We start from the raw sequence: 25,476 nt of genomic DNA on the forward strand, positions 1-25,476 counted from the left end.
TAAGCAGCCTGCCCAGGCCGCCGCTCTCACCCCTCACGTGACCAGGTGGCCCCCTCCTCTGGGACACAGCTGGGATTCCAGTGCCCAGAACAACATTCAGCCCCACTCACAATGGGAAATGTGTTTCCAGAACAAAAGGCAAGAGCTAGGGCAGAATCTACCACGCTAGTCAGATGGTTTCCTTGCACATCTTGCTCTGAGGCCAGCCCCGGGCAGGGGGTACTGCATTTCACGTCTTCCCCGCCCTCTTCACAGAGCCTTGAAGCTCATGAGCTAGAATCACACTAAAGCCACACCTGTGATCTCCTGCATGCTGAGATCCCCCTCCTGCCCCTTGCCTGGGCCAGCTCACGAGCCCACCACAGGGGTCTACCCAGTCCCCCTCAGAATTCAAAAACACAAAACAGCCATTTGCTCTCTCAGTTCCATGTGGTCCAAAGGCCAATCCCTGGGCCCCAGTTGACCCTCCGGCACTCTGGAGCTGCTCTGCCGTGGGGGGCAGGTCAGGAGGGTCCCACCACCATCCCACCTGCAGGGGAGCAGTACTGCCTGTGGGAAGGATGCAAGAAAGCCAAAGACAACAGAAACCCACAGCCAGCCACGGTGACCCTCCCTTCCTTCAGGGCTGAGCAGAGGGCTTTCCCAACCCAGAAGGCAGGGCAAGGGTGGACCGACTTAAGGCTCAGTCAAACCCACCCCTAGAAGGAAGGCCACTGAGAAGTTCACGTTTGGTTTCCATCAGCCATGTTAAGACTTTCTGTCAAGCTACAGAAGCACAGGGCTACGAGAGCTCAGCGTTCAGGCCCTCCAGGGAGACTCTGGCCTGCGAGCAATGGAATCACAGGACAGACAGGTGAGCAGCACGTGACCCCTCGTCAGATAAGGCAATGGAATCAGGGCTGCCCCACAGAGGACGCTCAGGCTCTGCTGCTCAAACAGCTCTTCCAGGCACAGGTGACAGGGGTCTATCGCTTCCACATTTACAACAACCGTTTCTTATTCCTTAAGAAAGAGAAGCCATATTTCATCTCTGGGGAGCATCCAAGCTGAGGCTATAAGAAGAAACTTTCCTTACATTTTGAACACTCTAAATAAGATTCCAAAAATTATGAACACAAAACATGCAGCTAAGCAGGCTCCAGAGAGTCCAGAAACATCTCCACATGGTCAGATCCTGTGGCAGATATTGCTTTTGGTGTCAAAACGTGGAGCAGTCAATTTCACGGTTAGTCCCACTGCACCCGTGATGTCTCCCAAGCTCCTCGTGACTTGCACACCAGCTTTCAGCCAAATCTCACTGAGGACCTAAAGGGACCTAACTGGGAGGGTCACGAACACACCAACAGAACCAATAACCACCCACAAGAACAAAGGCTAGAGCAGCGAGCCCCAGCAGAATGCCCCCTCCCTACAGCCACCTAACGAGGGTCAGTAAAACCCAAGTTTGTTCTGCAGCCCCAGGCCCCAGCTGAGAGGCAGCCAGATGTCTTTTCCAGCTCAGGTTGCATCTGCAGAGGACAATGAATGGAGGGAGGAAGGCGAGGCAGGGAATAAGTTTCCAACCAGATTTCCAAGGAAAGCTGCTCAGGTAGACAGAGGCTTAGACAAAAAGCAAAAACCAGTGGATGGATGGCTGGAAGGTATGAAGAGTTATCAGTTTTCTAGTCTTTGCGGGTTCAAGAATGAAGTACAAGGGTCCTCTGAGCCCAACAACAAGGCAGCCTGGGCTATGAAACTCTTTCTGGTGGTTTTGGCATCATGACAGCCTCTGTTCTCTCCATCCCTCTTCGCTCCCAAGTGGCAGGACTGCAGGGAAAGGCACATCACAGTGGCATTGCCCCGGGGGGTGGGCTTCCTGATCCAGAGTTAGACGTCCTCATGGGTGACCATGGGAACACAGCGTCCCTGCACTCAAAGCTCCAGTGACAGAACCGAGTCCCTGACCAGCTGCTGGAGATGAGAGGAGACCCGGCTCGCTGTGTGCTCAGGCCAGTGCCTGCTCCTCCCACAACTCCTGAGTGAGTCACAGAGGTCGTGGTTGCAGGATGGCTCAGTAGAAGCGCTTTCGACTCTGATCCTGCCATTTGTTGTAGAGTATGATCCCAATGACGATGGCAAACACGGAAAACACCAAAGAGAAAAAAACGATGAGAAAGAGGGCCAGGCCACTCAGGGGCGGCAGCGGGGCTGTCACTGAGGAAGCAAGAGAGAAGCAAGTCAGAACGAGGGAGCCCGCCCAGGTGGGAAGGACCAACCAACAAGCTATCAGTCCCTATTTCTGGGAGCAGGCGCTCAGACTCCCCCTTTCTAGATGCCATGACTTAAAACTTAAACAGCCCACAGACTGCTCATCTGTAACATGGAGACAAGTGAGAGAGCAGGGGGAAGTGCTCCATGTGCTTCGGAGAAGAACACAGAAAGAAGCCAGCTCTGCCAGCCGTGCTGCGTGTCACCCTGGATCGCCCACAGCCCTCCGCCTCCTCGCCGGCCGCGGGGCCATTTCCCAGGACCCCCGTGCTCACTCTCGGGCAGCTTCATGTTGTCCACCGAAGGCAGGAACACATCTCGATGCAGCTTTTCCTCTTCTGGGGTTCTCTCCACCGTCAGCTCAAACAGCTTCAGGGAAATGATGTCATGGTTATCTAAAGACAAAGTGAACAAGAATTGCTCAAGCCACCAGGAAAAGAGGGTCTTGGTTCAACCTTCTAATCCACAGCTAACAAACAGGGACCTGAAGAAAAAACAAAAACTGAAAACCGTTTCTCATCTAAAATTAAGGACAGGGAATAGGGAATATTCTACATTATCCTGTACTTATAGTTTTAATCAACAAGTATGCATTGCCTATAAATTTTAAAATTTAGAGATAAGGACTTCCCTGGTGGTGCAGTGATTAAGAATTCGCCTGCCAATGCAGGGGACATGGGTTCAATCCCTGGTCTGGGAAGATCCCGCATGCCTCGGAGCAACTAAGCCCTCGAGCCACAACTACTGAGCCCATGTGCTGCAACTATTGAAGCTCAATCACTTAGAGCCTGTGCTCCGCAACAAGAGAAACTACTGCACCGAGAAGCCTGCGCACCGCAATGAAGAGTAGCACCCGCTCACTAGAGAAAGCCCACATGCAGCAGTCAAGACCCAACGCAGCCAATAAATAAAATTAATTTAAAAAAATAAAATTTAGAGATAATACAGAAACTAACCCCCAATCATATGTAAAACCTTCTAGTGAAAGGAGACACAGCAGCCCCACAGCTTCCCTTTACCATGGACGACACACAAGCAAGACAGGAATGGGCCTCACAGCAGCTGTTTGATGGGCCGTGAGCAGGGCACAGCTATTGGCCTGGAATACACTTCCCTTCTGGACTGTGCCTAATTCTTCGCAGTTCCTTGTAACTGTGACCCTAAATCTCACTATTAACTACCAGAGAAGGATGAAGAAATTAGGGACTCAATTTTTTCTCTCTCCCTTTTTAAAATACCATTATAAACTCATAGATTCAAACATATTTGCCGTGTTTCAATACACTGAAGTTGTATCTCTTGCCGATACTCAACTCAACCCACCTTTATTCAGTGGGAGCCTATTCAAGTTGACTCCTCAACTTGGTATCTTCCTTGCTTTTCTGGGAAGATTTCAGCTTGTATTTCCTACCTTAGACCTGACATCAGCTATATCTCCAAGAAGCTCTTGTTCTTCTTAGTGGGAAGTGGTATTAGGAGACCACAAATATGAGTGCTGGGGGGCTCATTGCTGCTAGGTTGGTTATTGCAGACTGGATTTCTCACCGTCTCTATTATTAGGATGGCATTTATGGCTGCTTGGACTCTCAGAATCTTTAGCAGACCCCCAGGTAAAAAAACTGGATTTACCTCCAGTTAGAAAAAATGTTTTCTCTGCCAGGACTGAGATTAAACCACGGGACAAGATAAAAAGCCAGGGCAATGTGCCTCACAATATAGGAGCATCAAAAGCTGGGACAGCTGGGTTGTGTCCTGACTTTCTCAGCAGTTTCCTATAATCCATAGCAAAACAAGTTAAGACGTCAACAAGGAAGACCTTAAGAGAAAGACACAATTTGTATTTACGGGTATCCTATGGGCAGAGAACATGAACTTACTAACCTAGGCATTATCACTAAAAACTTAGAGCATAAGACTCCTTAGGATAAACAAAAAATTATTCTCTCTGGCCATTTCTTGCTTTCTTTTTTTTAAAAATAAATTTATTTATTTTTTGGCTGTGTTGGGCCTTCACTGCTGCGTGCAGGCTTTCTCTAGTTGCGGCCAGCTGGGGCTACTCTTTGTTACAGTGAGTGGGCTTCTCATTGCAGTGGCTTCTCTTGTTGCAGAGCACAGGTTCTAGGCACATGAGCTTCAGCAGTTGTGGCACATGGGCTTAGCTGTTCCGCAGCCTGTGAAATCTTCCCAGACTAGAGATTGAACCTGTGTCCTCTACACTGGCAGGCGGATTCTTAACCACTGCACCACCAGGGAAGTCCCTCATTGGCAATTTCTAACAGTTGGGAACTACTTCCCATTGAAAAGTAAAACAGGAGGTTAACTGAGCAGGTCCCAGAAGCCTGCAAGCTCAAAGGAAACTCGTGGACAGGGACACCTCTTTCCACTTGAGCTATGTAACAACATTTCATAGCAAAGATCTCCAGCCTGTGCCTTCCCTTACCCGTGCCAAGGTGAGACAGCACAGTATCTAGAACTAGCTGCCAAAACTAACCTCTTATAGTGACAGAAGGCAGATCAATGGTTGCCTGGAGGGAGGAATGTTGCACAGGGGCACAGGAAAACTTTCTGCAGCGATGGAAACAGTCTGTATCTTGACTGGGATGGTGATGACATACGTGTAAATATTTGTCAAAACTCTTCACACTATATACTTTTGTTATGTGGAAAGCATATCTCAATGAAGTTGATTTTTTACAAACAATTAGTTGCCAGGATTAAAAAAATCAGATTTCATTAGAAAAACCCAGTTTCCAGATTCTCTTGAAAAACTAGAAGACATGGCCTCACTAAGCCCACATTTTCTCTTGGCAGTAATGGCTGGAACTTAGTAGATGCTGCTCATTTCAGATGGGTATTTGCCTTTCTTTTTTGCCACAAGAAAGTTCTATTTCATCCTAGCTTCATTCATAATACATTGTTAATCAAAAGAATCGAAAGTTTAATTCTTTACCTCTTCTTAAAAGACACTATGATTGAGGCTAAAGCCAAGGGAGAGAAGAAGCATGTAAGAGAAGCTTCCAACTGGAAACAAGCAGGAAGAAAATCCAGAGGAGACAGAACAGTAAAGGAGGCTGGTACTGCTAATGCCACCTAAGTCAAGGAAGGCAGGAGTTTCAGGATAATTGGTCAGTTGTCTTCAGAGAGGACAGAGCAAACACAGAGAACAGCAAAGAAACAGAGGGAGCTTTTATGAGAATAGTGTTAACAGCACATCAGAGACACAGGTCCGAGTGCAGCATTTACCACGGTGGTAAATTTACAGAGGTGGATGGCTTGGAAACAGAAGCATCTGTACACACAACACATTCAAAAGTCTGAGCACAAAGCAGTCCAGGGTTCAGTTAGAAGCGGGAGGGCAGAGTCGAGGAAAAGCTTTGTTAAGAGAAGGGGAACTAAGCACATTGGGTGAAAGGACAGGAACCTGACTGTAAATAAAGGTACCCAAAATAGGAAAGCAAAGAGCTCAAAACAAAGGCTGGAAGAGCTGGCTTGATGAAGAGGCAACACCGCCTTCCATTAGCACCAAACATCTCCTGGAGACAACTGTGCTAGATAACCCCAGGCCTGGGCTTTCAAAGGATCTGGACGCAAGAATGCAGAAGATAAGCACTCGCAGGGCACTTGCTGGCCAGGCCTCTGCCTGGCTGGCTCTCCCCTCTGAGGAGGCTCACCCAGGGCTGCCTATCGAGATGTGACCTCAAGTCAGGGCAAGTAAGGAACGCACGTGGCCGTACCCGAGAGATCCCCAGTGATAGAGGAGGTGCCGAAGTAGTATCCGCGGGGCAGGCGGACGCCAGGCACCTCTATGCAGTCCCTCCACTCATGCTTGCCATCGATGTCCATCATTATCTAGAATAAAGAAACACATCAGGGCCAGGCCACGGAAGCGGGAACGAGACAGCCCACGTCGCCAACGGGTCCAGAACAGGGACTCACCGTCAAATGCCTCTTGACGTAGCGAATCACGAGGAAGGTGTCATAATGGAGATTCCGGACGATGGCCGTACAGCCCCCCAGCTCTGTAGGCCGCCCATCACGCTCGTGATCGTAGCGGAGGGAGCCATTGTTCACCATGGCTGAGACGTAGGGGAAAACCCGCTGGGAAAGCAGGGAGGGAAAAGCAGAGGGCAGTGAGGGAGTACTCTGAGGAAGCCTTGTGCAAACAGCAACAGGAATTCGGTACATGAAGCTGAGCTCCTCACAGCAGACCAGACGGCCACTCTGCCTTGTCACTAGCAGCCCCCAAGCACCCACACTCAGGTGGTCACTTGAGGGACATGGCCAAGAAGTGACTGACCTCTGTACCTGCCTTCACAATCCTCCTGGCACCCATCTGGGGTGGGTCTGAAATGGCCCTTCTGACACTCTGGAGTCTGACTGGAATCCTCCCAGAGATCACCATTTGGCACTTATATTCTACCCAAGACTGTTGTTTTTCTTCTTGAGTGTGTATATGTATGTGTGTATATATGTGTGTATATATATATGTATATATATCTCCCCAACTGCCATGTACTTTTTTTTTAAGAACTTTTATTGAGATATAATTGACACGTAAACTTCTTGGAGAAAAATCATTTATTATGCTTCTTTGCATGTGTCCCCCTTAGCTCCAACCCCTCCCCCCCCCCAGGGCAAGTACTTGGCACACACAGGTATTCTGAAAATACCTGTTCAATCAGGGAAATCTTTCCATTCAGGATAGCGCCTTTCAAATTCTAAAATTCTATAAGCATGATACTAAATGGATTAGGACTCAGAAAGGGCAGTGCCGGAACCAGGCTGCCAGGTGGTGTTCACCAGCCACCGATGACTATTCTTAGTCAAAGACCTTCCAGCCCATTTAAGCTTCACCACACATAACTTCTCCCAATAGTACTCAGGGCGAGTTTTCCCTCTGAATATACTCTCCCACTGAAAGTTTCCCCATATCCCACCCATTTTCCCACCTACTTCAGAGGCCCTCTCTCTCTCTAATACACTTGTGGAGCAAATTCTTCCTTAGAAATGAAGAGCTCACCATTCCAGAACAAGCCTAGTGCTGAGGCCGTGCAGAGAGGCAGGGGGATGAAAGGACAAGAAACATGACACATGCCACTTTGGTGAGTTTTTCATTGTCCTAAACAGTCAACATGCAAGGTGAAGATGCAGTTGAAATCAGAGACTGGTGACTCTTGAGACAATAGCCACATGGATTCTGAACAGTAGCAAATGTTGGATGGACACATAGGGAGTCAGGGATGGCCATGGTGAGTCAAGAACTGAGTACCTGGACTCCTGGAGAATATCGCCTCTTCTGGGCCTGAGGGGTTCCAGCAGGTTATTATAAAAACAAGAGAGGGCACAGAAGACAGGAGACCAAGTCAGAAAGAAACAGCCACGGAAGAGCTGTGACCCAGCTGTGGTGGATGAGCAAACCAATCCAAATCCCCAGACAGAACTGAAGGTCCATGGAGGGCATTCCGCAAGTCCTCGTACCCCTCAAAAGTTTAGGCAAAACTACATGCACAGGTGCTTCTATATTTTCTAAGGAGAGGGTCTGCTGCTATCATCAGATTCTCAAAGCGGTCCCCTAGAAAGACCTCTCTAACCCACAGGGTCCTGAAGCTTTCCAAAACTTTATAAAACACACAGCATCACACTCTCCAAGCAGGCCTCACTTATGTCTCTGACAGTCCAAAGGTCAGGCCATAAATTTGTCTGTACCCAGACTACAGTGTTTCTGTAGCAACGGGAGAGACAGGAGTGTTAAACAGGGCTAAATTCTTCCAAATTCAAGATGTCCTTTACTGCCCAGGATCTCAGGAGATAGTCTTGCCTAGAAGACAAAAATCCCACCACTTGAGAGACTTAACTACCATATTAACTCTAATCCGAAGGGATCATTTACCCTCTAATTGAGCCTTATGGACATATACTTCCAAGCAGTTGTTGTTATTCTAACCTACAACATGTGGGCAAAAAAAATCTCCGTGGGAAGGGAAGGTTGCAGCAGGACAGATTTAGAAAAATCACAAGGTTTCAAGCATGTTTAGCTTTGCTCCAGAAAACTGGTACAATTCTAAGCTACTAGCAACAAGAGATACCTGTACAAGCTCAGCTCAGCCCTGCTCTACAGGAAGTGTGGGCAAAGGCGTAGAACCCAAAGGGTTCCTTCCTCTAACACTTAGTGAGCACCTATTATGAACTAGGCACTGTCCCAGATGCTAGGAGCTCAATGGGAAACAAGACAGACAAGATGCCTGCTCTCATGGAGCTGACATTAGAGGAAACAATAAATAAGTAAATAAAATTATTTGAGACAGTGATACATGCTATGATGAAAATAAAATACGTAATACAATAGAGACTGATGAGGAAGCATCTCTCTGAGAAGACAACATCTGAGCTGAGACCCAAGTAGTTAGAGGGAATCCACCAAAAAACCTGAAGGCATAAGAAGCATGAGGTTGGCGTATTCAAGGACTAGAAGACGACAGGGGTGTCTGCAACCCAGCTGCCGAGGAAGGGGCTGGTGCGGGCTGGGGCAGAGCCTGCTCACGCTAGGCCTCACAGGCCACGGTAGGTGTTTGGGGTGAGCCTCAGAGCAGCAGCCGCTCTTCCCCTGCGCCAAGTAGCACGTGTACAGGACTACAGAAAGGTATGAAATGAATCAGCGGATGATTACACTGCCAAAAAAAGACTCTTCTACAACCATCATTCAGGACAAAGGAATTGTGAGTATGTTATCAGCAGTTTACAGGAATGGGCTTCTGACAAGAAAGCTCGTAACTCTGGTGAACAATTAGGGAAACGAAGAGATTAAAAATGTGCTTGGGAGATTTGATGATCCCGCGTCTTTCTTCATTTATCAACCCCAGTACCTGTGATCAGTAGTTTTAAGTTGTAAATTCCAAGGGAGTACCTAGGACAATGATCCTTAACCTGAGGGGGCCATACTCTTCCCAAGGCTGGTGAGGCAGCCCATTACCCAGGATCAGCCAGAAGCTAGCTGGGCCTCAGGAGGACCTGGGGGAGCTTTTCAACTGCACATTCATGTGGGTCCCACAGTCAAAGAGCCTCATTCAATAAGTCCAGAATGGGGCATAGGACTATGTATTTTTTAAAAGGCATCACAGACGGCTGGGACGTACAGCCATATTTAAGAAAACACTGCACTAGACAGAGTCCCGCAGTTTTGGAGCTGGAATCTGTCTACTTCAGCAACTCATGACTTGTCCTTCAACTTTACACCTCACATTAACAATAAGTCTTTAAATGTCATCTTAGCTTCTATGCCCAGTTAGGAGTTCTTGAAGGGTTTCTTGGGTACCCACTCATTTCACACAGCAGCTAATTTTCATTCCTTGAAAAGCAGCCTATATATAGCCAGAACCAAAGGCAGAAGAATCACCCTGACTCTGGCAAAGGTGGTGGTTTCATTCCTAATTTAAGAGTCACCAAAAATTAGGAGCGCCTATCTATTGTCCAAATGGTTGTCATCTGAAGGGTGGGGTAATGTTTTCAACTTTTTGTAACACAAGGTCCTCCACACGGTATTGCACCTTCAGCATATCTTGATTGAAAAGAGACTCATGAACTTGTGGATGTGTGGATCCTATGCTAAAATTCCACAGGTGCAAAGCACATAAGTTGTGAACCACTAGGTAGAAGAAAGAGCACACACCCTGCCCTCTGTAATCAGGGAGACCTGGGTTCGAACTGCAGTTACACCACTCACACCTGTGTAATCTCTTTGAGATTTATTTCCTTACTGTAGGCAGGGAGAATAATACACAGCTCACAGGTTAATTATGAAGATGAAATGAAACATGTAAAGCATTTAGAACAGTGTCTGGTATTCAGAAGGGAGTCAAGAAAAGTTCCTTCAACCGATGACTAAATGAATGAATTCCTAGACATAAATATTGTTCACAGGTGCTCATCTATAAGCACAAAGCCAAACATATGTCTTTTAGAGCAATAATTCCCAGACCATTGGCTGTCATGGACCACTAAAATCTCCAAACATATTTTGGGGATTAATAGGTTTGCCTTTACTTGTTTGTTTTTGTCTATTAAAATACAATAATGACAGGACAACCATCTATAATAAACATCATTTAAAAAAAGAACATTTTAAACCGAAAAAGAACTATGTAATTTCATAATAAATAATAATAAAACATTTCACATTTATGAAAAGTCACTTCACTGTTCCTATTCTCAAACTAATGAAACTCTGTTACCAACCAACATGAGTCTGTGAACCAGTATCTAGGAGCCACTCTCTTAGAGCAGATTTACCAACCTAAACCACACTGCAGTTGAGCAAGCTGGCCAAGTTTGCTCTCTGGAACCTAGGCGTGAAGAACAGGAGGGTGGGAGGGGAGAGGGAGAGCACAGAGCCACAATAGCCACTGCCAAGATGCCTGTAAGATGTCCCTGGGGATGTCACTTAGTGGTGTGAATGCGAATAGCTAGCATTTTCTGAGAGCTTACTCTGCGCCAGCCACTGTACTTAGTAATGTACACATATGTGTTCATTTAATTCTCACAGCCCTAAGAAGTAGTACTGGTATCCCCATTTCACAGTTAAGAAAACTTGTTTAAGATAACACAGGTATATTAAGTGGTGAAACCAGGGTTTGAAACCAGGTGGTCTGGCCTCAGAGCCCTGGCTCAATCACTATGTCACACTGCTCTCAAGATCAGTCAGTATGGAACAATGGTTGGTATACACTTAGATATAAAAAACCAAAACAGGCAAACAAAAAACCTAGGTCTCTAATATACCCTGAAACACAAAGAAATACTGGAGAATGGCTCCAAATTAAAGGAAAGGAGGGACATGACAACTGAATGCAACACAGGATCTGGGATTTTCTTTTGCTATAAAGCAGGGGTCCCCAACCCCCTGGCCTTAGACTGGTACCAGGCTGGTACCAGGCTGTGGCCTGTTAGGAATGGGGCCACACAGCAGGAGGTAAGCGGTGAGGAAGCGATCAAGACTTCATCTACTGCTCCCCATCGCTTGCATTACTGCCTGAACCAGCCCCTTCTCCCCCATGGAAAAACCATCTTCCATGAAACTGGTCCCTGGTGCCAAAAAGGTTGGGGACCACTGCTAAAAAGGACATAGTGGGGACAACTGGTGAAATTGAATAAGGTCAATAGATTGGATAATAGTATCATTATCAATGTTAAGTTCCTGATTTTTATCACTGTGTTTAGGGAAAGCAAGTGAAGAATTTAGGATTAAGGGAACACAATAAAGGCAATTTACTCTTAAGTAGTCCAGAAAAAAATATACACATATGCATGAGTTCCGACACACACACACACACACACGCATGAGCACAGGAACAGACACACACACACACAACAGGACAAAACCAATGTAGTAAAACATTAACATTTTGGAAAAGCTGGGTTAATCTGAATCTAGTATTTACCACACTTTCAATTTTTCTGTCTAAAAAATTTCAAAAATAAAAAACGGTTTAAAAAACATTATGTTAAATATGATGCAATGTTTTTATTTTTAAAAAGATGTGTGTACAATTCTGTTTCTGTTTTACTTTTTTCTGACTTTTCTGTAATGAGCTTTTACATAAAAATAAGAATTAACAAAACAAATGCCTCTTCTACAGCACCTCCCTTCACACCTCTATGACCCTCCCCTTGGCTCACCAGCAGAACAAACTCACTGTCACTTCCCCAGATAAACACTTTGCAGACTTTCAAAACTTTCTAAGTCGCTGGTCCTACAGTAATCTTCATCCAGCTAACCCTTTGTGCAGGAATCTGGATCCAGGTAATTGGTTAACTCAGTAATACCCATCCTACTTAGAATGGGTAACAATGCCAATAAGATTGGACAGCATGAGAAAGCCCCTGTTCTATAAGCCCTCAAACTCCTACTAACCTAGACTAGCAGTGACTCTATCCCCAAGTCTCAAAGCTCCTCAACTGGAGGATACGGAATAGTGCAGCCTCCAGGCCAGCTGACTACCTGGAAGAGGTTCACATACTTGAACATTATCATGACTCAAACTCATGGAATGATTTTAATCCCATTTATTTTAGTTGTGACTTCCAACTAGAACAAACCCAAACCATGTAATTTGGGGACTCAAATCAGGAAACTTTAAACTCAAGGTATGCCCCAAACACTTAAGTTCAAAACCCACCTACCCAGATTACAAGGACCCGATTCAGAACACAGCTTAAGAGGTATGTCTTAATCTAACTGCTACACACCATTATGGTGGTATGTGAATGCTTCTTGTTAATGAGAAGACCTTTCAACTCTATGGAATAGATCTTGTCTACAGTTCTGCTTTGGGGAACCCATGAACCTCCTGAAATTGTATGTAAAATCCTGTTGTATTCAAATCTAGCAGAAAGACATACATTTCTACTTTCCGAAACCTAGTTCTCACCAGTGAAGCTCAGCCTCAATGCCTGATCATATCTGAGAACCTGGCAATATTTCCTGGGCCTGGTTTCCAAAGGAGAGTCTCTTAGAAAACACTGCCTCACCAAGGACTCAGAAATACAAAACAAAGTCACATCCAAGTAGTGTAATAAGAGAATTTAGGAAGTTACAGAGTTCCTTTAATACTATAAAAATTCTTTCCATCAACAATAAAGAGACCAAGACGGGTCAGTGTCTTCATCAACATAAAGATTTGAGGGAATGTGTTTTTAAACTGGATGGTGTATTATAACTGTTAATTTTCTCACAGTTTCAAAAGAGGAAAAACAATCATCATGTTAAAAAAATACGGGAAGCACCTCAAACTAGACTTCCCAAGCTGGCCTGATCTGAGAACAGTGAGCTGCTCGTACCACTTTCCAACCAGCTGTTTCTGCCTGCTGGGGTGAGGCCCGAAGGTCTTACTGGGAAGAATGAGAGCCAAGGCTGCAAAGAGCTGCACTTCTGGGCTCTAATTCTGGGAAGGTCTCTTGTCATCATACTCTGATTTCAACGGAAAGAAGACATTCCTGCTCCGAGATTGCTAATGAGTTCTCTGCAACTTTTCACCAACATCTGGGTTCTCCTGAGAAACTGATGACCATCAGCTGATGACTTCCTGGTCCAAGAAAAGATGATCAGGTCATGTCTTAACCAACATTTTAAAAAATTAGCAATACCAAGACATAACTCACATACTACACAACTCATCTATTTAAAATCAATAATTCAATGGATTTTAGTATATTCATGGTGTTAAGATTACGATAACTGCAATGAGTTTTAGAACACTTTCATCATCCCCAAAAGAAACCCTGTGTATTCTCCCCACCCCAGCCCCCAGCACCTGGCAACCACTCATCCACTTCCTGTCTCTATAGATTTGCCTGTTCTGAACATTTTTTATATGTGGGTTATACAATGTGTAGTTTTTTGTGACTATCTTCTTTCACGTAGCATCTTTTCAAAGCTCATCCACACTGGAGCATGTATCAATGCCTCCTTTGCTTTTAATGCTGAATGATATCCCATTGTATAGACATACTTTGTTTATCCACTCATCAGTTGATGGACATTTGAGTTGGATCCATTTTTGGCTATTATGAATAACGCTGCTATGAACATTCATCTAAGTTTTTGTGTAGACATGTTTTCATTTCTCTTGGGATACCTAGGAACGGAACTGCTGGATCATATACTACATTTAACCATTTGAAGAATTACCGGTTTCCCAAAACAACTGGACCATTATACATTCCCACCAGCAGTGTATAAGGGTTCCAATTATTCCACATCTTTACCAAACTCATCATCTGTCTTCTTTATTTTAGCCAGACAAGTGGGTATACGGTGGCATCTCATTGTGTTTTTTTTTAATTTTAGTTTTGATTTGTATGCCCCTAATAGCTAATGACGTTGAGCATCTTTTCATGTGCTTATTGGCCATTTGTAAGTCTTCTTTGGGAAATATCTATTCAGAGTCTTTGGCCATTTTTCACTTGGGCTGTCTTTTTAATTACTGAGTTGTATCTAGTATATATAAAGAACTATTACAAATCCCTTACCAGATATGTAATTTACATTTATTTTCTCCCATTCCGTGGGTTGTCTTTTCACTTTCTTGATGATGTCCTTCAAAGTATAAAACTTTTTAATTTTGGTGATTCATGTTTAGTTTTTGATCCACTTTGGGTTAACACTTGTGTATGGTGTGAAGAAGGGAACCACTTCATTATTCTGCCTGTGGATATCCAGTTGTCTTAGCACCATTTGGTAAAAAAGATGATTCTTTTCTTATTGAATTGACTTGGCATCCTTATCAAAAATCACTTGATCATAATTGTGGGGATTTGTGTCTGGACTTTCAACTCTATTCCACTGACCTATATGTCTACCCTTATGCCAGTACCACAACTGTCTTTATTACTGTAGCTTTGTAGTAAGTTTTAAATACAGGAAGTGTGAGTCCCCCAACTTTGCTCTTCTTTGTCAAGAGGAGGCTACCCTGGTTCTCTTGAATTTCAATATTAATTTTAGAATCAGCTTGTCAATTTCTGCAAAGAAGCCAGGAAGGCAAGTCTTTTATTCTTTTCAATGACAGTTAATGGAACTGTTTTCTTACTTTCATTTTCTGATTGTTCAATGCAAGCATATAAAATACAATAGATTTTTGTACATTGATCTTGTATCCCATAACCTTGCTGAATTCATTGGTTCTAATGGCTCTCTGTGAATTCGTTAGGATTTTCTATATATACGATCACATCATCTATAGAGAAAAGTAGTTACTTCTTCCTTCCCAACCTGGATGTTCTTTTATTTTCTTGCCTAGCTGCCCTGACTAGAACCTCCAGTACAATGTTGAATAGAAGAGGCAAGAGCAGATATCCTTGCCTTATTCCTGTTCTTAGGGGGAAAGGATTCAGTCTTTCACAGTTACGTATGACATTAGCTGGAGGGCTTTCATAAATGCCCTTTATCAGGTTAAGGAAGTTCCCTTCTATTACAAGGGTGAGTCAAAAATTATCCGCACTCTGGCTGTAGAGTTTACAGAAGTTTTAATATAACTAGAGTGCAGATAATTTTTGACTCACCCTCATATTAATTTCTCGAGTATTTTTATTATCTTAAAAAGGTATTAAATCTTGTCAAATACTTTTTCTACATCTATTGATATGATCATATGGTTTTTGTCCTTCATTCTATTAATATGGTCTATCATATTAATGCTCAGATATTAAACCAACTGTGAATTCCTAGCATAAATATAGTGCATTTATACATGGTGTATAGTCCTTTCTATATGTTGCTAGATTTAGTTTACTAGTATTTTGTTGATGACTTTTACATCTATACTCACAAGAGATATTGGTCTCTAGTTTCCTTTTCTTGTGATGTCTTTACCTGGCTTTGCTATCAGGATAATACTAGCCTCAAAGAATGAATTGGTTAGCATCCACTGCTGTGATTTTTCATATGGGTTTGCGAATTGGTATTAATTCTACTTTATGTTTGGTAGAATTTACCAGTGAGGTCATCGGCCTGAGCTTTTCTTTCTAAATCATTTTTTAATTACTAATGCTATCTCTTTACTTGTTACAGATCTATCCAGATTTTCTAATTCTTCAACTATCTTTTTTTTTATTGGAATATAGTTGATTTACAATATTGTGTTAGTTTCAGGTGTACAGCAAAGTGAATTATTTATACATATATAGATTCTTGTCCCATGTAGGCCATTACAGGGTATTGAGTAGAGTTCCCTGTGCTATATAATAGGTCCTTATTAGTTACCTATTTTATATACTCATTTGTTCCTTCATCAAATATTTATTGGGCACCTAATTCTATGCCAGACACTAGTCTAGTTACTGCGGTACATCAGTGAACAAAACACAAAAAACCCAAAACACCAAAATACCTGGCCCTCCTGTACCTTCAGCTCTGGTGGTGGAAACCGTGGTATCATTGAGGCAGATTTATACTGGGAGATCAATCTTAAAAAGTTAAAAACTTTGAAGAGGTTTCAAAGAACACATATATACCTTTAATTCTGAACATAATTATGTAATGATAGGAGTAAAGCATATTCAAGGCTGTCACACAGCTGTGTTAAAAAGAAAACCACAGACCCATCAACTACCATTTTAACAGCCACATATGGTCTAACAATATCACTGTAGCATGGGTGGTACCTTGTATTTCAAATACTAAAGCTCTTGACTTACCTAAACGACAATTCCTGTATTGCTCGTGGGAAAATAAGGTTACATGATTTTGAACGTGTCCTGATTTCAGGGAGCCAAGCCTAAACACAATTTATATCCTAAACTCCCTCACCCCCTTCTCAGATGCATTCATGTTGCTAGTATTTGCACAATATTTCCTCATAAACAAGTGTGGTAGGCAGTGAACTGAGCGACAAGGTCAACGGCACTCTGGTGAAAAAGAAACAAGAAACCAGAGAGATGATTTTACCACTGCCTTGAGGGATCTGCTGAATTTGTTCCACAGCCCCTCCTGCCTACTCCATGTTCTCCTCATCCAGCACATTTTCAACGCATGACGTTTCCAAATTTTCAAAAGGTACCATACTTGTCATCCTCTCCTTATGAGCTCAAAATAATAAAGCAAAATAATGAGACTGCAGTCTTTGGCGTCAAACCCACTATCTGTGTATCACTGACAAATTTTTTAACATTGTTGTACTTCAGTTTCTTACCCATAATGTAGGGATAATAATAATATTATTACACCCAAATGGTTGTTATGATAAGTAGGTAAGACATGTAAAAGCACTTAGAACTATGCCTGGCACCTTCAAGCATGATATCAAAGTAAACCATGCCGCTAACAAAACCCATTTGACTTCACCCTCTAAGACAGTTCCAGGTTGTTGGGATGTAGAGAGGAGTACACTTTCTCCACTCTCTGCACTGAGCACAAGCTCTAAGAACTGAAATTGCAGAGGAGATCACTCGAGAATAATGAACGTCTCCGTTCTCAAGGAAACCATCCTGGCAGAAGGAAAAAATGGATAGAAGGTGGCAAAGTGCCGTAATTAAAAGTGCAGCCCCTGGAATCGGGTGGACCGGTGTTTAAAATCTGCCTCCACCTTATAGTGGCTGTCACCTTGGACAAGACACTTAACTCCTCCAAGCTTCAGTTTATTCACTGGTAAAATGGGAAAAATAATATTGACTATAAGGAGATTTGACAAGGATCAAAATAATAACTGTAAAGTGCCTGGCACATAATAGCCACTGAAAACCAGAAACAGCTTTCATTAGGTTTTTTAAAAAATCTATTTTAATAAACAAATTTGTTTAATAAACAAGTAATAAGGAAACAAGGACCTGACGTTGGTCTGGGGGCTCTTCATCCTGGCTATATATGGGACTCACCTGGAGATCTTTGAAAAAGTAAGGTTACCCAGATTGCACCTAAGACAAACAGCATCAGACTCTCTGAGCTTGGGGCCTAGACATCGGTAGTTTCAAATGCTCTCCAGGTAATTCCAAGTGCAGTTGGGAATAAGGCAGAAAAGAAGCCCTGATTTTTACCATCTGAAACTAATTTTTTTGATTAACATCTACTCTCCTTACAAAATAAGGCAAATCAGATCTGCCCTCTCAACCAGAATTACTCCTATCTGATGGTGAAATGGAACCTAAGCGAGTTTGAACAATTTATTTCTGGGAGAAACAGAGAGCCACATTTAAAACTCTAGTCAAGCCCTGAAGCCCACGCCTCTTATTTAGATGCATTTCTAACTGCCACTACTTCTTTAGCAGGACTGCAAACCTTCTCAGGACATTCCCCTCATTAAAATCTTTTAATGTACTCACCCCCTTAAAATACTTAGAAATCCAGATTCTCTAATAGACACACCACCCTTCATAACCTGCCCCACAATGTGCGTGGTAAGGATGAGTCACCTATATTCAGGTTGCTCTGCTGCTGGTCTAATCAGCCAAGTCACCAACCACCCAAGGAGAAGCTGCTCAATCTCAGTGGCCAGTTAACTTGCTCCAGAGGGGAGAGTGTTAGCAGCAAAGACTGCAATGTGAATGGTGGCCCTGGAACACAGCGAGACTGAGGGCCTGTTTTTCTTTCTAGCCTCATCTCTCTCTGCCCCCCGCCGTTTCCCCGACATCCACTGTCCCTTCTCTTAACTTTATCATGGTAATATATGCTTTTCCCTCTGCGCTGGTTCCTAATTCTGTAGATTTCAACGTCAATGTTACTTCCTGAAAAAAGTCTTTCCCAACCACTGTCCCCACCACTACCATCCCATCCTAGGTTAGATGCTCCTGCTGGGTCTTCCTACAGCCCCCCCGCAGCGCCCTCATTAGCACCCTCGCTACTAAGTGCAAGGACCATGGTGGTCTTGCTCACTAATTCCCAGGGCCTGGCACCTCGAAAGTGCTTGATGTCTGGTGGACTGAGGAAGCAACATGGAGAAGCAAGTTTGTAATTGACCCACCACAAAAGGTTCCTCTCCTAAATCAGGTCTCACTTTCCATCTCCTCTAAACTGACCTCTGTGAGGAATGTGAAAAACTGTTGAATCTTAGTGCTGTGTATAAGATGATCTGTTCATTCAGTTTTTTTATAAGTTTGAAATTTTTCATAAAGAGCCTTTAGGAAAAAAAGTAAAGTAAGTTCTGCCTCCACTCCTAATCCTGCCTTTCCTGCTAAATATTATTTAGCGACAGGATACCCAGCAACAACATGTCCTAATCATTTTCCCACCATGTGCTGGCAGGGCCATCAGGCAGAGAGAGCACAGACCTGTTGCTAGTCTAAGACAGTACTAAAAAACCCTTAGGGTCAGCTACCAAAAAGCAAGAAGCTTCTAAAAACAGCTGGATGCCGGGTTTCAACAAAATGCTGAGATTTCATCAATTTCTTTTTACAGCCTTTCCTAGAGGAGAGGAGACTTGCTGTGCAGGTCTGAGAAAAGGAAGAAGAAAAGGATGCTGGCAAGGAGAGCAGCTGCAGAAGAGAGCTCAGCAGGGATACAGGACGTCAGGGGAGAGGAGGTACATAAATTCAGCTTGCTCTGGTTCTGGCCTAAGAGCCACAGCACCACCCAGCCACGCATGCTCAAGCCTAGCGGCTCCCAACGTGCACATGAGAGAACACTGTTAACACTAAAGAAAAAGCCCCCATTCACGACAGCCATTCCCAAGACTGTGCACCATAAACAGTTCTCTCCAGGAAAAAAGCCTGACGTAGACATTAGCTCGGCAAGTTCAACAGACAAAGAAAGCAGGATCGAACCCCTCACTTTCTTTCCCCTCTGTTCCCTCCTGAACAACATTCCTAAGGCAAAGGGCTGTGATGTCAGGGCAGCTGACCTAAGCTCTGACACGTGCCATTACCTCTTGCTGCTTCTCCTCATTGGGATAGGTGTCTACAAATACTCCCAGCCCCACAAATTTGTCCATGTTTCCAAACACAGGCCCTAGAGAGAGAGAACAGATGATGAACAGTGAAACAAACCAAGAGCTGATAAAGGAATAATACATCACTATGATGGAGGAAAAAGTGAAATCCAAAGGACTCTTGGCCTCTCTTTAAGATGAGGAAACAGCTGTAAAAGCACCCAGTAAAGGGCACGGCCTGTAACAAGCACCCAGTAAGCACCTGTAGTTGTTTGTCATTAAAGGTGGGGAAAGAGAGAAGGCCAGCGCCACCCTGCTTAGCACCCCAGCTGCTCCCTGATCCGAACTGGTTGCTAAGGCGCCCCTGAAGAATTCTGCTTCACAAACACTTGGTGACGACCATGCCCCTGAGAGACCTGAATTCCCAAGTTTCCACTTCTTGTTGCAGAAGAGATCAGGTCAACTCATGCTGAATTTGCCATGTACTTGGAGCAATGGTTCCCGCAGAACAAGGGAAAACAGAAAACTCTTCTCCTTTCTCCTCACTCAGGATTTCTGAGATGGGTCACCATGCAGGCCCAGAAGAAACCAGAGCGCCCAATGTCAGTGTTCACGACAGGCAGTGCTTTCCTCTGGCCAACAGGCTGGGAGGTTTCAAAGGGAAAGTGGAAGTAACCAGTAAGCAAGAAATCACCCCAAGATGAGTCAAGTTCAGCTGCTTTTAGGACTCAGACCCCATTCTAGAGAATAGACAGGCCAGCCTTTATCTACAGATATCAAGGGAGAGGGAAAACCTCTGGCATTGTGGGGACGTGCCCTTCTCAAAAAGAGGACACACAAAAAAGCAGACCTGTCACACCCCACAAGAGCAGCCCAGGGTCCCAGTACCTGGCTGCATCCGATCCTTCGTGTACCAGATCGCCAAGCCATCCCCGTGCAGGTTCTTCTTCCCTTGTCCATGGATTCTGAAGTGTACCTGCAACTCCCAGTCTCTCAGGAAACAAGGCTAAAGTGAAAAAGACCCTGGAATCAATGAGGAGCATGAAACGCGAAGCCCTCAGGCCCTCATCCACAGTCTACAGACTCGGAAAACACAAACGCACGTGACACAAGGCTAAGGGGCAAAACCAAGATCTAAGACTTGCTAAGTGTTTGTGTCGTAAAATTAAACAGATTGAGCCATTCAACTGTATATGATATTTTATATGAAAAGTGACTAAACCTCCCCACTATCTTCACCATCTCCCAACAGAAACAGGATAGCACTCCGAAGTTGGAAAAGACAAGAGAACTTCGCATTAGAGCACTGTGATCCTACATCCACCCAGTAAAGGATCTCAGCCTACAGAGTAGAGGTGGCTGAATTAACGTGTATCTGCAACTTAAGATCACCCCTCTGACAGAAAGGCTCTAAAAAGCTTGGATTTCAAGAAAGGTCAAAGCCTCATTTATTACAAAAGAAAAAGATAAGCTAAGTCATTATGCAAAGGTATCCAGGAATAATTAGCAGATGCTATAAACAACTCTAATTAGCTAGACTTGACCCTGTGCCAAGCTGAGGGGCAACCCAGAGTTTCCGCAAGAAGAGATAAGCTATGCCCCCGCCAACCTCAGGCCCATAGCCAAGGAGCACAAATGCACCAAAGCTGAACAACGCCATCTCCACCACAGGGACACCCTCTGGTGGGAAAACATTAAGGAGGTGGGTACTTAACAGACTCCTGTTCTTCTTCTTTTGAACTGTGTATCAAAACCTTGGAAAAATGGAGAAGGAGGTAAGTGGATGGTTAAGTGTTCTAAATAGTTGAACACTTTCAAGCAGAAACCAGAGTGGGTATTTGATTTACAGAGGCTCCTGGTTAAAGTTCGCCATGAAGAAAGAAAGGAAGAAAGAGCAGATAGACCAGCGGGGTTCAGCCAAAGGCCCTCCAAATAGATTGCTCCAGGGAATTCCCCAGCAGTCCAGTGGTTAGGACTCTGAACTTTCAATGCTGGGGACCCAGGTTCAATTCCTGGTTGGGGAACTACGATCCCACAAGCTGTACAGCATGGCCAAAAAAAAAAAAAAAAAAAAAAAGATTGTTCTGGCTCTTGAGCAACATATTGCTAGATTATTTTCAGTTTTCATTTTTAATTTATGGGAAATGTTAGTATCAGGAGTATGTAGTCAAAATAAAAGGGGTATGGATACTTCTGAGTTCACCAAAGAACCCTGAAATCTCCAATAGCTTCCCCTCCTCTTACGAGCCCAATCCCTGTCCTGTCATTTTGGGTTCTCATCTTTCTGCTATTGCATTTAGATTTCAGGGCAAGAGTGAAATTCAGTGGCAGGAAGCTGCCCCATAGCCAGCGGGCAGGTATTATGCCCCTGGGAAGAGGGCAGGGCCAGAGAAGTTCACACTGAGCCAAGAAGTGTCTGCCACTTACCCTTGGCCTCGTGCAGCACAATGCTATACAGTTTTGCTCATGGCTATGTCTAACAGTGGGTCTCAAACTTTGCTGTGCATTAGATTCACCTACGGAGATTTTAAAAATCCCAGAACTAAACTGCACCCCATTCCAATTAAATCAGAATCTCTGGGAGGTGGGATTCAGCCACCAACTCCAGCAGATACCCAAATTTGAGAACCACTGCTCCAACAAATCCATCCTATTCAAATAACTCAAAAACACCACCAAAGTTCACTCTAATAGTCAAATAGCAAAAAAAATACAGGTATCAGAGAATCTGAAAAAGAGCAAGATTAACTAGATCCTAGACTAGAATCACTGCTACATAAAAGAGTTACGTAGAGACAGCTAGCAAGACAGCAGCAAAGTATCAAGCCTTGGACAAAATCATTTATAATCCATAGACCTGTATCAGTGAATCTTGTAACAGACATATAACAAACAGCACATTTCTGTAACCATTTTTAAATTTCCAAAGCTTTTTCATGTCTATTGCCTTATTTTATTCTCACAATAACCCTGGTGGGCAAGCAGAACAGATAACATGAAGCTCATTTGAAAGTTGGAGAAACTGAAAACTGAGAAAGGCTAAATAACTGTCAGGGTTCACAGTAGGTCTGTGATACAGTTAGATTGAGAACCCAAGTCTTTCAACTGCCTGCCCTTCACCTCTCCTACCAGGAACACACTGCCCTGCATTCTGTCTAAGACCAAGCTCAAAACTCTGGGTTAAGGCGCCAGCTTGTGCAAACAGCTTACGTAGAAACTTCTCATCCCTCTGCTCCTTTAAAATTTTCTGCCACATAAAATGAACAGGGAAAATAAATCACTTCCTATTTTGAGATTCACTTATCTACAACTAATGATAAAAACCATGTACAAGTAAGTTCTTAGCTTCTGAGAACCCATGAGAAAGTATTAAAGGATGCCAAGGTCACTCCCAAAAGTAAAGTGGTCATAAAAGCTTTAGAAAGAGCCCTGGAAACCGAAAAGAAAGCATCATCTTACACTTGTACAAAATCACAGTGCAGCCACACCAGGAATACTGCATTCACTTCTCGCCGCCATACCTCAAGGAAGACAATGTAGCTAGAAAAGGCCCAGAGAAGGACAAATAAAATGACCAAGGGCTCAAAGTGGCTTTTACATGAAAATAAAATTTAAAATTCGACTCAAAGGGAAATAACGGGGGGAAGGAGGGGTAACTGGGATGAAGTTTGGGATAAATTTTAAAAAGCAGTCTTCTGTTTTATAAAGCAAAGTAATTAAACGTGAGTTAACTTATTAACCTCCAAAGTAACACTATCAGGTCAATCATGAATTAAAGACATTTCAGGAAATAGAACCAAAATTAAATCTTTGCTATAATTAGGGCAACAGAGCATCTCCCTGAATATCTGATTTCATTATGAAGGTCATCATAATCTTTGAAATGAAAATCCTTGACATCCACAGAAGACAGGATACTAGGGATAGACAGTGAAATTAAGTCAGCATGCCACTGGTGAATTTTTTAGTACTTTCCGGGTCACCAACACAGGAGGGAGAAAGATTCTTACCACCCGGTTCCACAGGGCACCCTGTTTACTTTGCATATCTGGGGTAAGGCGGATATACTGGGTCATCACCATGGCATTGCCCATCAGATTCCACAGGGAGGAACTGCTTGTGCCCACACCTACAGAGAGGAAGTAGATCAGTTCATTCTCTTCAACACCAACTCGTTCAGAAAGCCACCATGGACCCTCTGAAAGCTGGAGTCATCACTTTTTCCCCTTTTATGTCACTTGATCTTCCATCTTCTGTCACTCATAAAAGCTCAACTCCTTACCATCTTTACAGCTTCCTTTCACAAAGACCCAAGAGCACATCAGAGCTGCCACTTTATCCACACCACAGTAACTACAACTCAGATCCACCCTTCCCCATTTTATATATGAGTAAATTTTAGCACCATGAAAGAAAAAAACTTCCCCGGTCAACCAGAGAGCTTGACTCTTTGGGGCTCTGGGGCTTAATCACATTCTTTCTTGTAACAATCCAAGTGTGTGAAGCTACTTTTCCCCTTACCTATCAGCCCCTTGAGAATGAGAACTTTGTGCCTGTATAACCCACAGTGTTAGCTACCAGAAGGCTCTGGGTGCATCTGCTAAGTGAATAAATGATCATCACCCTTAGCAGCAGTGTATACACTCCTGCGCTCTGTGTTTGTTTGCCCTCCTCATATCCTCCAGTGGGGAAACAGACTTGTGTTAATTAAGCCATCTGCATTGATTTGGTCCTCTTTGCAGCTAACTATGTAAGTTTTCTGGTTGATAAGCTGTGCCTAGCAGCCTATGAACACTAAACAGAGCAAGGCTAACCAACCTCTTTCATCAACAGGGATCCTGGACTGGAGAACAGGTGTCTTAACTGGCAACAGAATTTTATCTTCTCAGTACGGCCAAGTTCTACCCCAGTTCTGCCTCCTCCTTTATTTCTAGCACATCCACAGCTCGGTTCATTGCTTAGTGGCCCTCAATCACTCCCACCGTTCGCAGCTCTAGCCCCTTTCCACATTCCTCCTGTTCAACTCTAAGCTCCCCTTCATCCAGGCCCGGCGCTAGTGGCATCCAAGAGCCCGGCTTTGACGTGCTGGAAACTTCCAGGGCTAATTCCGGGGATGGGGGGGGAAGGGTAAACTGACCCCTGCCCTTAGGACTCTTGGCCCCCAAACACAGCGAGAGTCCCCTGGGGCCCCCACCCACCGCCGGCTGTCTCCTCGGGGCCATAAAGCCCTTCGCCGCCCCCGCCTCTACGGACGAGCTCAGGTCCCGAAGCCCCCTCTCCCCCCAAGTGCACGACCACCTCGCCCCCGGCGCCTCACCCTGGTAGGGCTTCGACAGCGAGTGCTCCCGTTTCAAGTACTCGAACGTTTGACCCGCCCCGACTTGCCGTGGGCCCTGCCCAGACCCCAACAAAAGAAGAAGGAGCAACATCCGGGACCCATCCCGAGCCGACAAACGCCGCCGCCACCGCCGCCACCGCCGCCACCACCCAGACGGTCCCAGAACCGCCGCCATCTTTCCCACCGCCGTCCCTTCATCAAAAACCCGCCCCGTCGTCGAAGCCGTTGGCCCATGGAACCACATGCTCCACGTCCCATTGGCTCTCGTCGAGTCCCCGCCCCCGCAGGTGAGCATTTCACCGATTGGCTGGCTTCAGTACCAGTTGCCTTGCCAACCCAGGAGAGGGGCGCGGCCGAATGTCTGGACTCCCTTATTTGCATTTGTCCTGAGTGCTGCTAGGCCTGCTGGGATACGTAGTGATTTCCATTTCGTCTCTGAGTTCTAGAGTAAATTTAAAGAGATAAAATGTTTCTTCCAGTCCCACACAAACGTTCTAGCCTCTCTGCCATAGTACCCTCCTGACTGTGCGGATCTATCAACTG

The 25,476-nt window shown here is 44.4% G+C and overlaps 1 protein-coding gene across 16 annotated transcripts; it reads right to left on the reverse strand.

Annotated features, from left to right (window-relative positions):
• Positions 1-727: 727 nt before the first annotated feature.
• On the reverse strand, positions 728-25,130 carry LMAN2L (lectin, mannose binding 2 like). 16 transcript variants are annotated; one of them, XM_057740717.1, is made up of 11 exons: positions 24,913-25,120; positions 24,414-24,458; positions 23,606-23,724; positions 21,311-21,349; positions 20,484-20,601; positions 19,593-19,675; positions 7,517-7,549; positions 6,184-6,345; positions 5,982-6,096; positions 2,523-2,642; positions 728-2,193 (listed from the first exon to the last, which is right to left on the reverse strand). In XM_057740717.1, the coding sequence occupies exons 1-11, from the start codon at positions 25,106-25,108 to the stop codon at positions 2,051-2,053; spliced, it is 1,173 nt and encodes a 390-aa protein (XP_057596700.1). In that variant the 5' UTR covers positions 25,109-25,120; the 3' UTR covers positions 728-2,050. The 16 variants fall into 16 exon arrangements, with proteins under 16 accessions (XP_057596700.1, XP_057596703.1, XP_057596706.1 ...); XM_057740720.1 differs by lacking the exon at positions 24,414-24,458; XM_057740723.1 differs by lacking the exon at positions 21,311-21,349 and having other exon boundaries at positions 23,675-23,724.
• Positions 25,131-25,476: the final 346 nt, after the last annotated feature.

The sequence above is a fragment of the Hippopotamus amphibius genome, chromosome 7, assembly GCF_030028045.1.
Source record: "Hippopotamus amphibius kiboko isolate mHipAmp2 chromosome 7, mHipAmp2.hap2, whole genome shotgun sequence".
NCBI lineage: Eukaryota > Metazoa > Chordata > Mammalia > Artiodactyla > Hippopotamidae > Hippopotamus > Hippopotamus amphibius.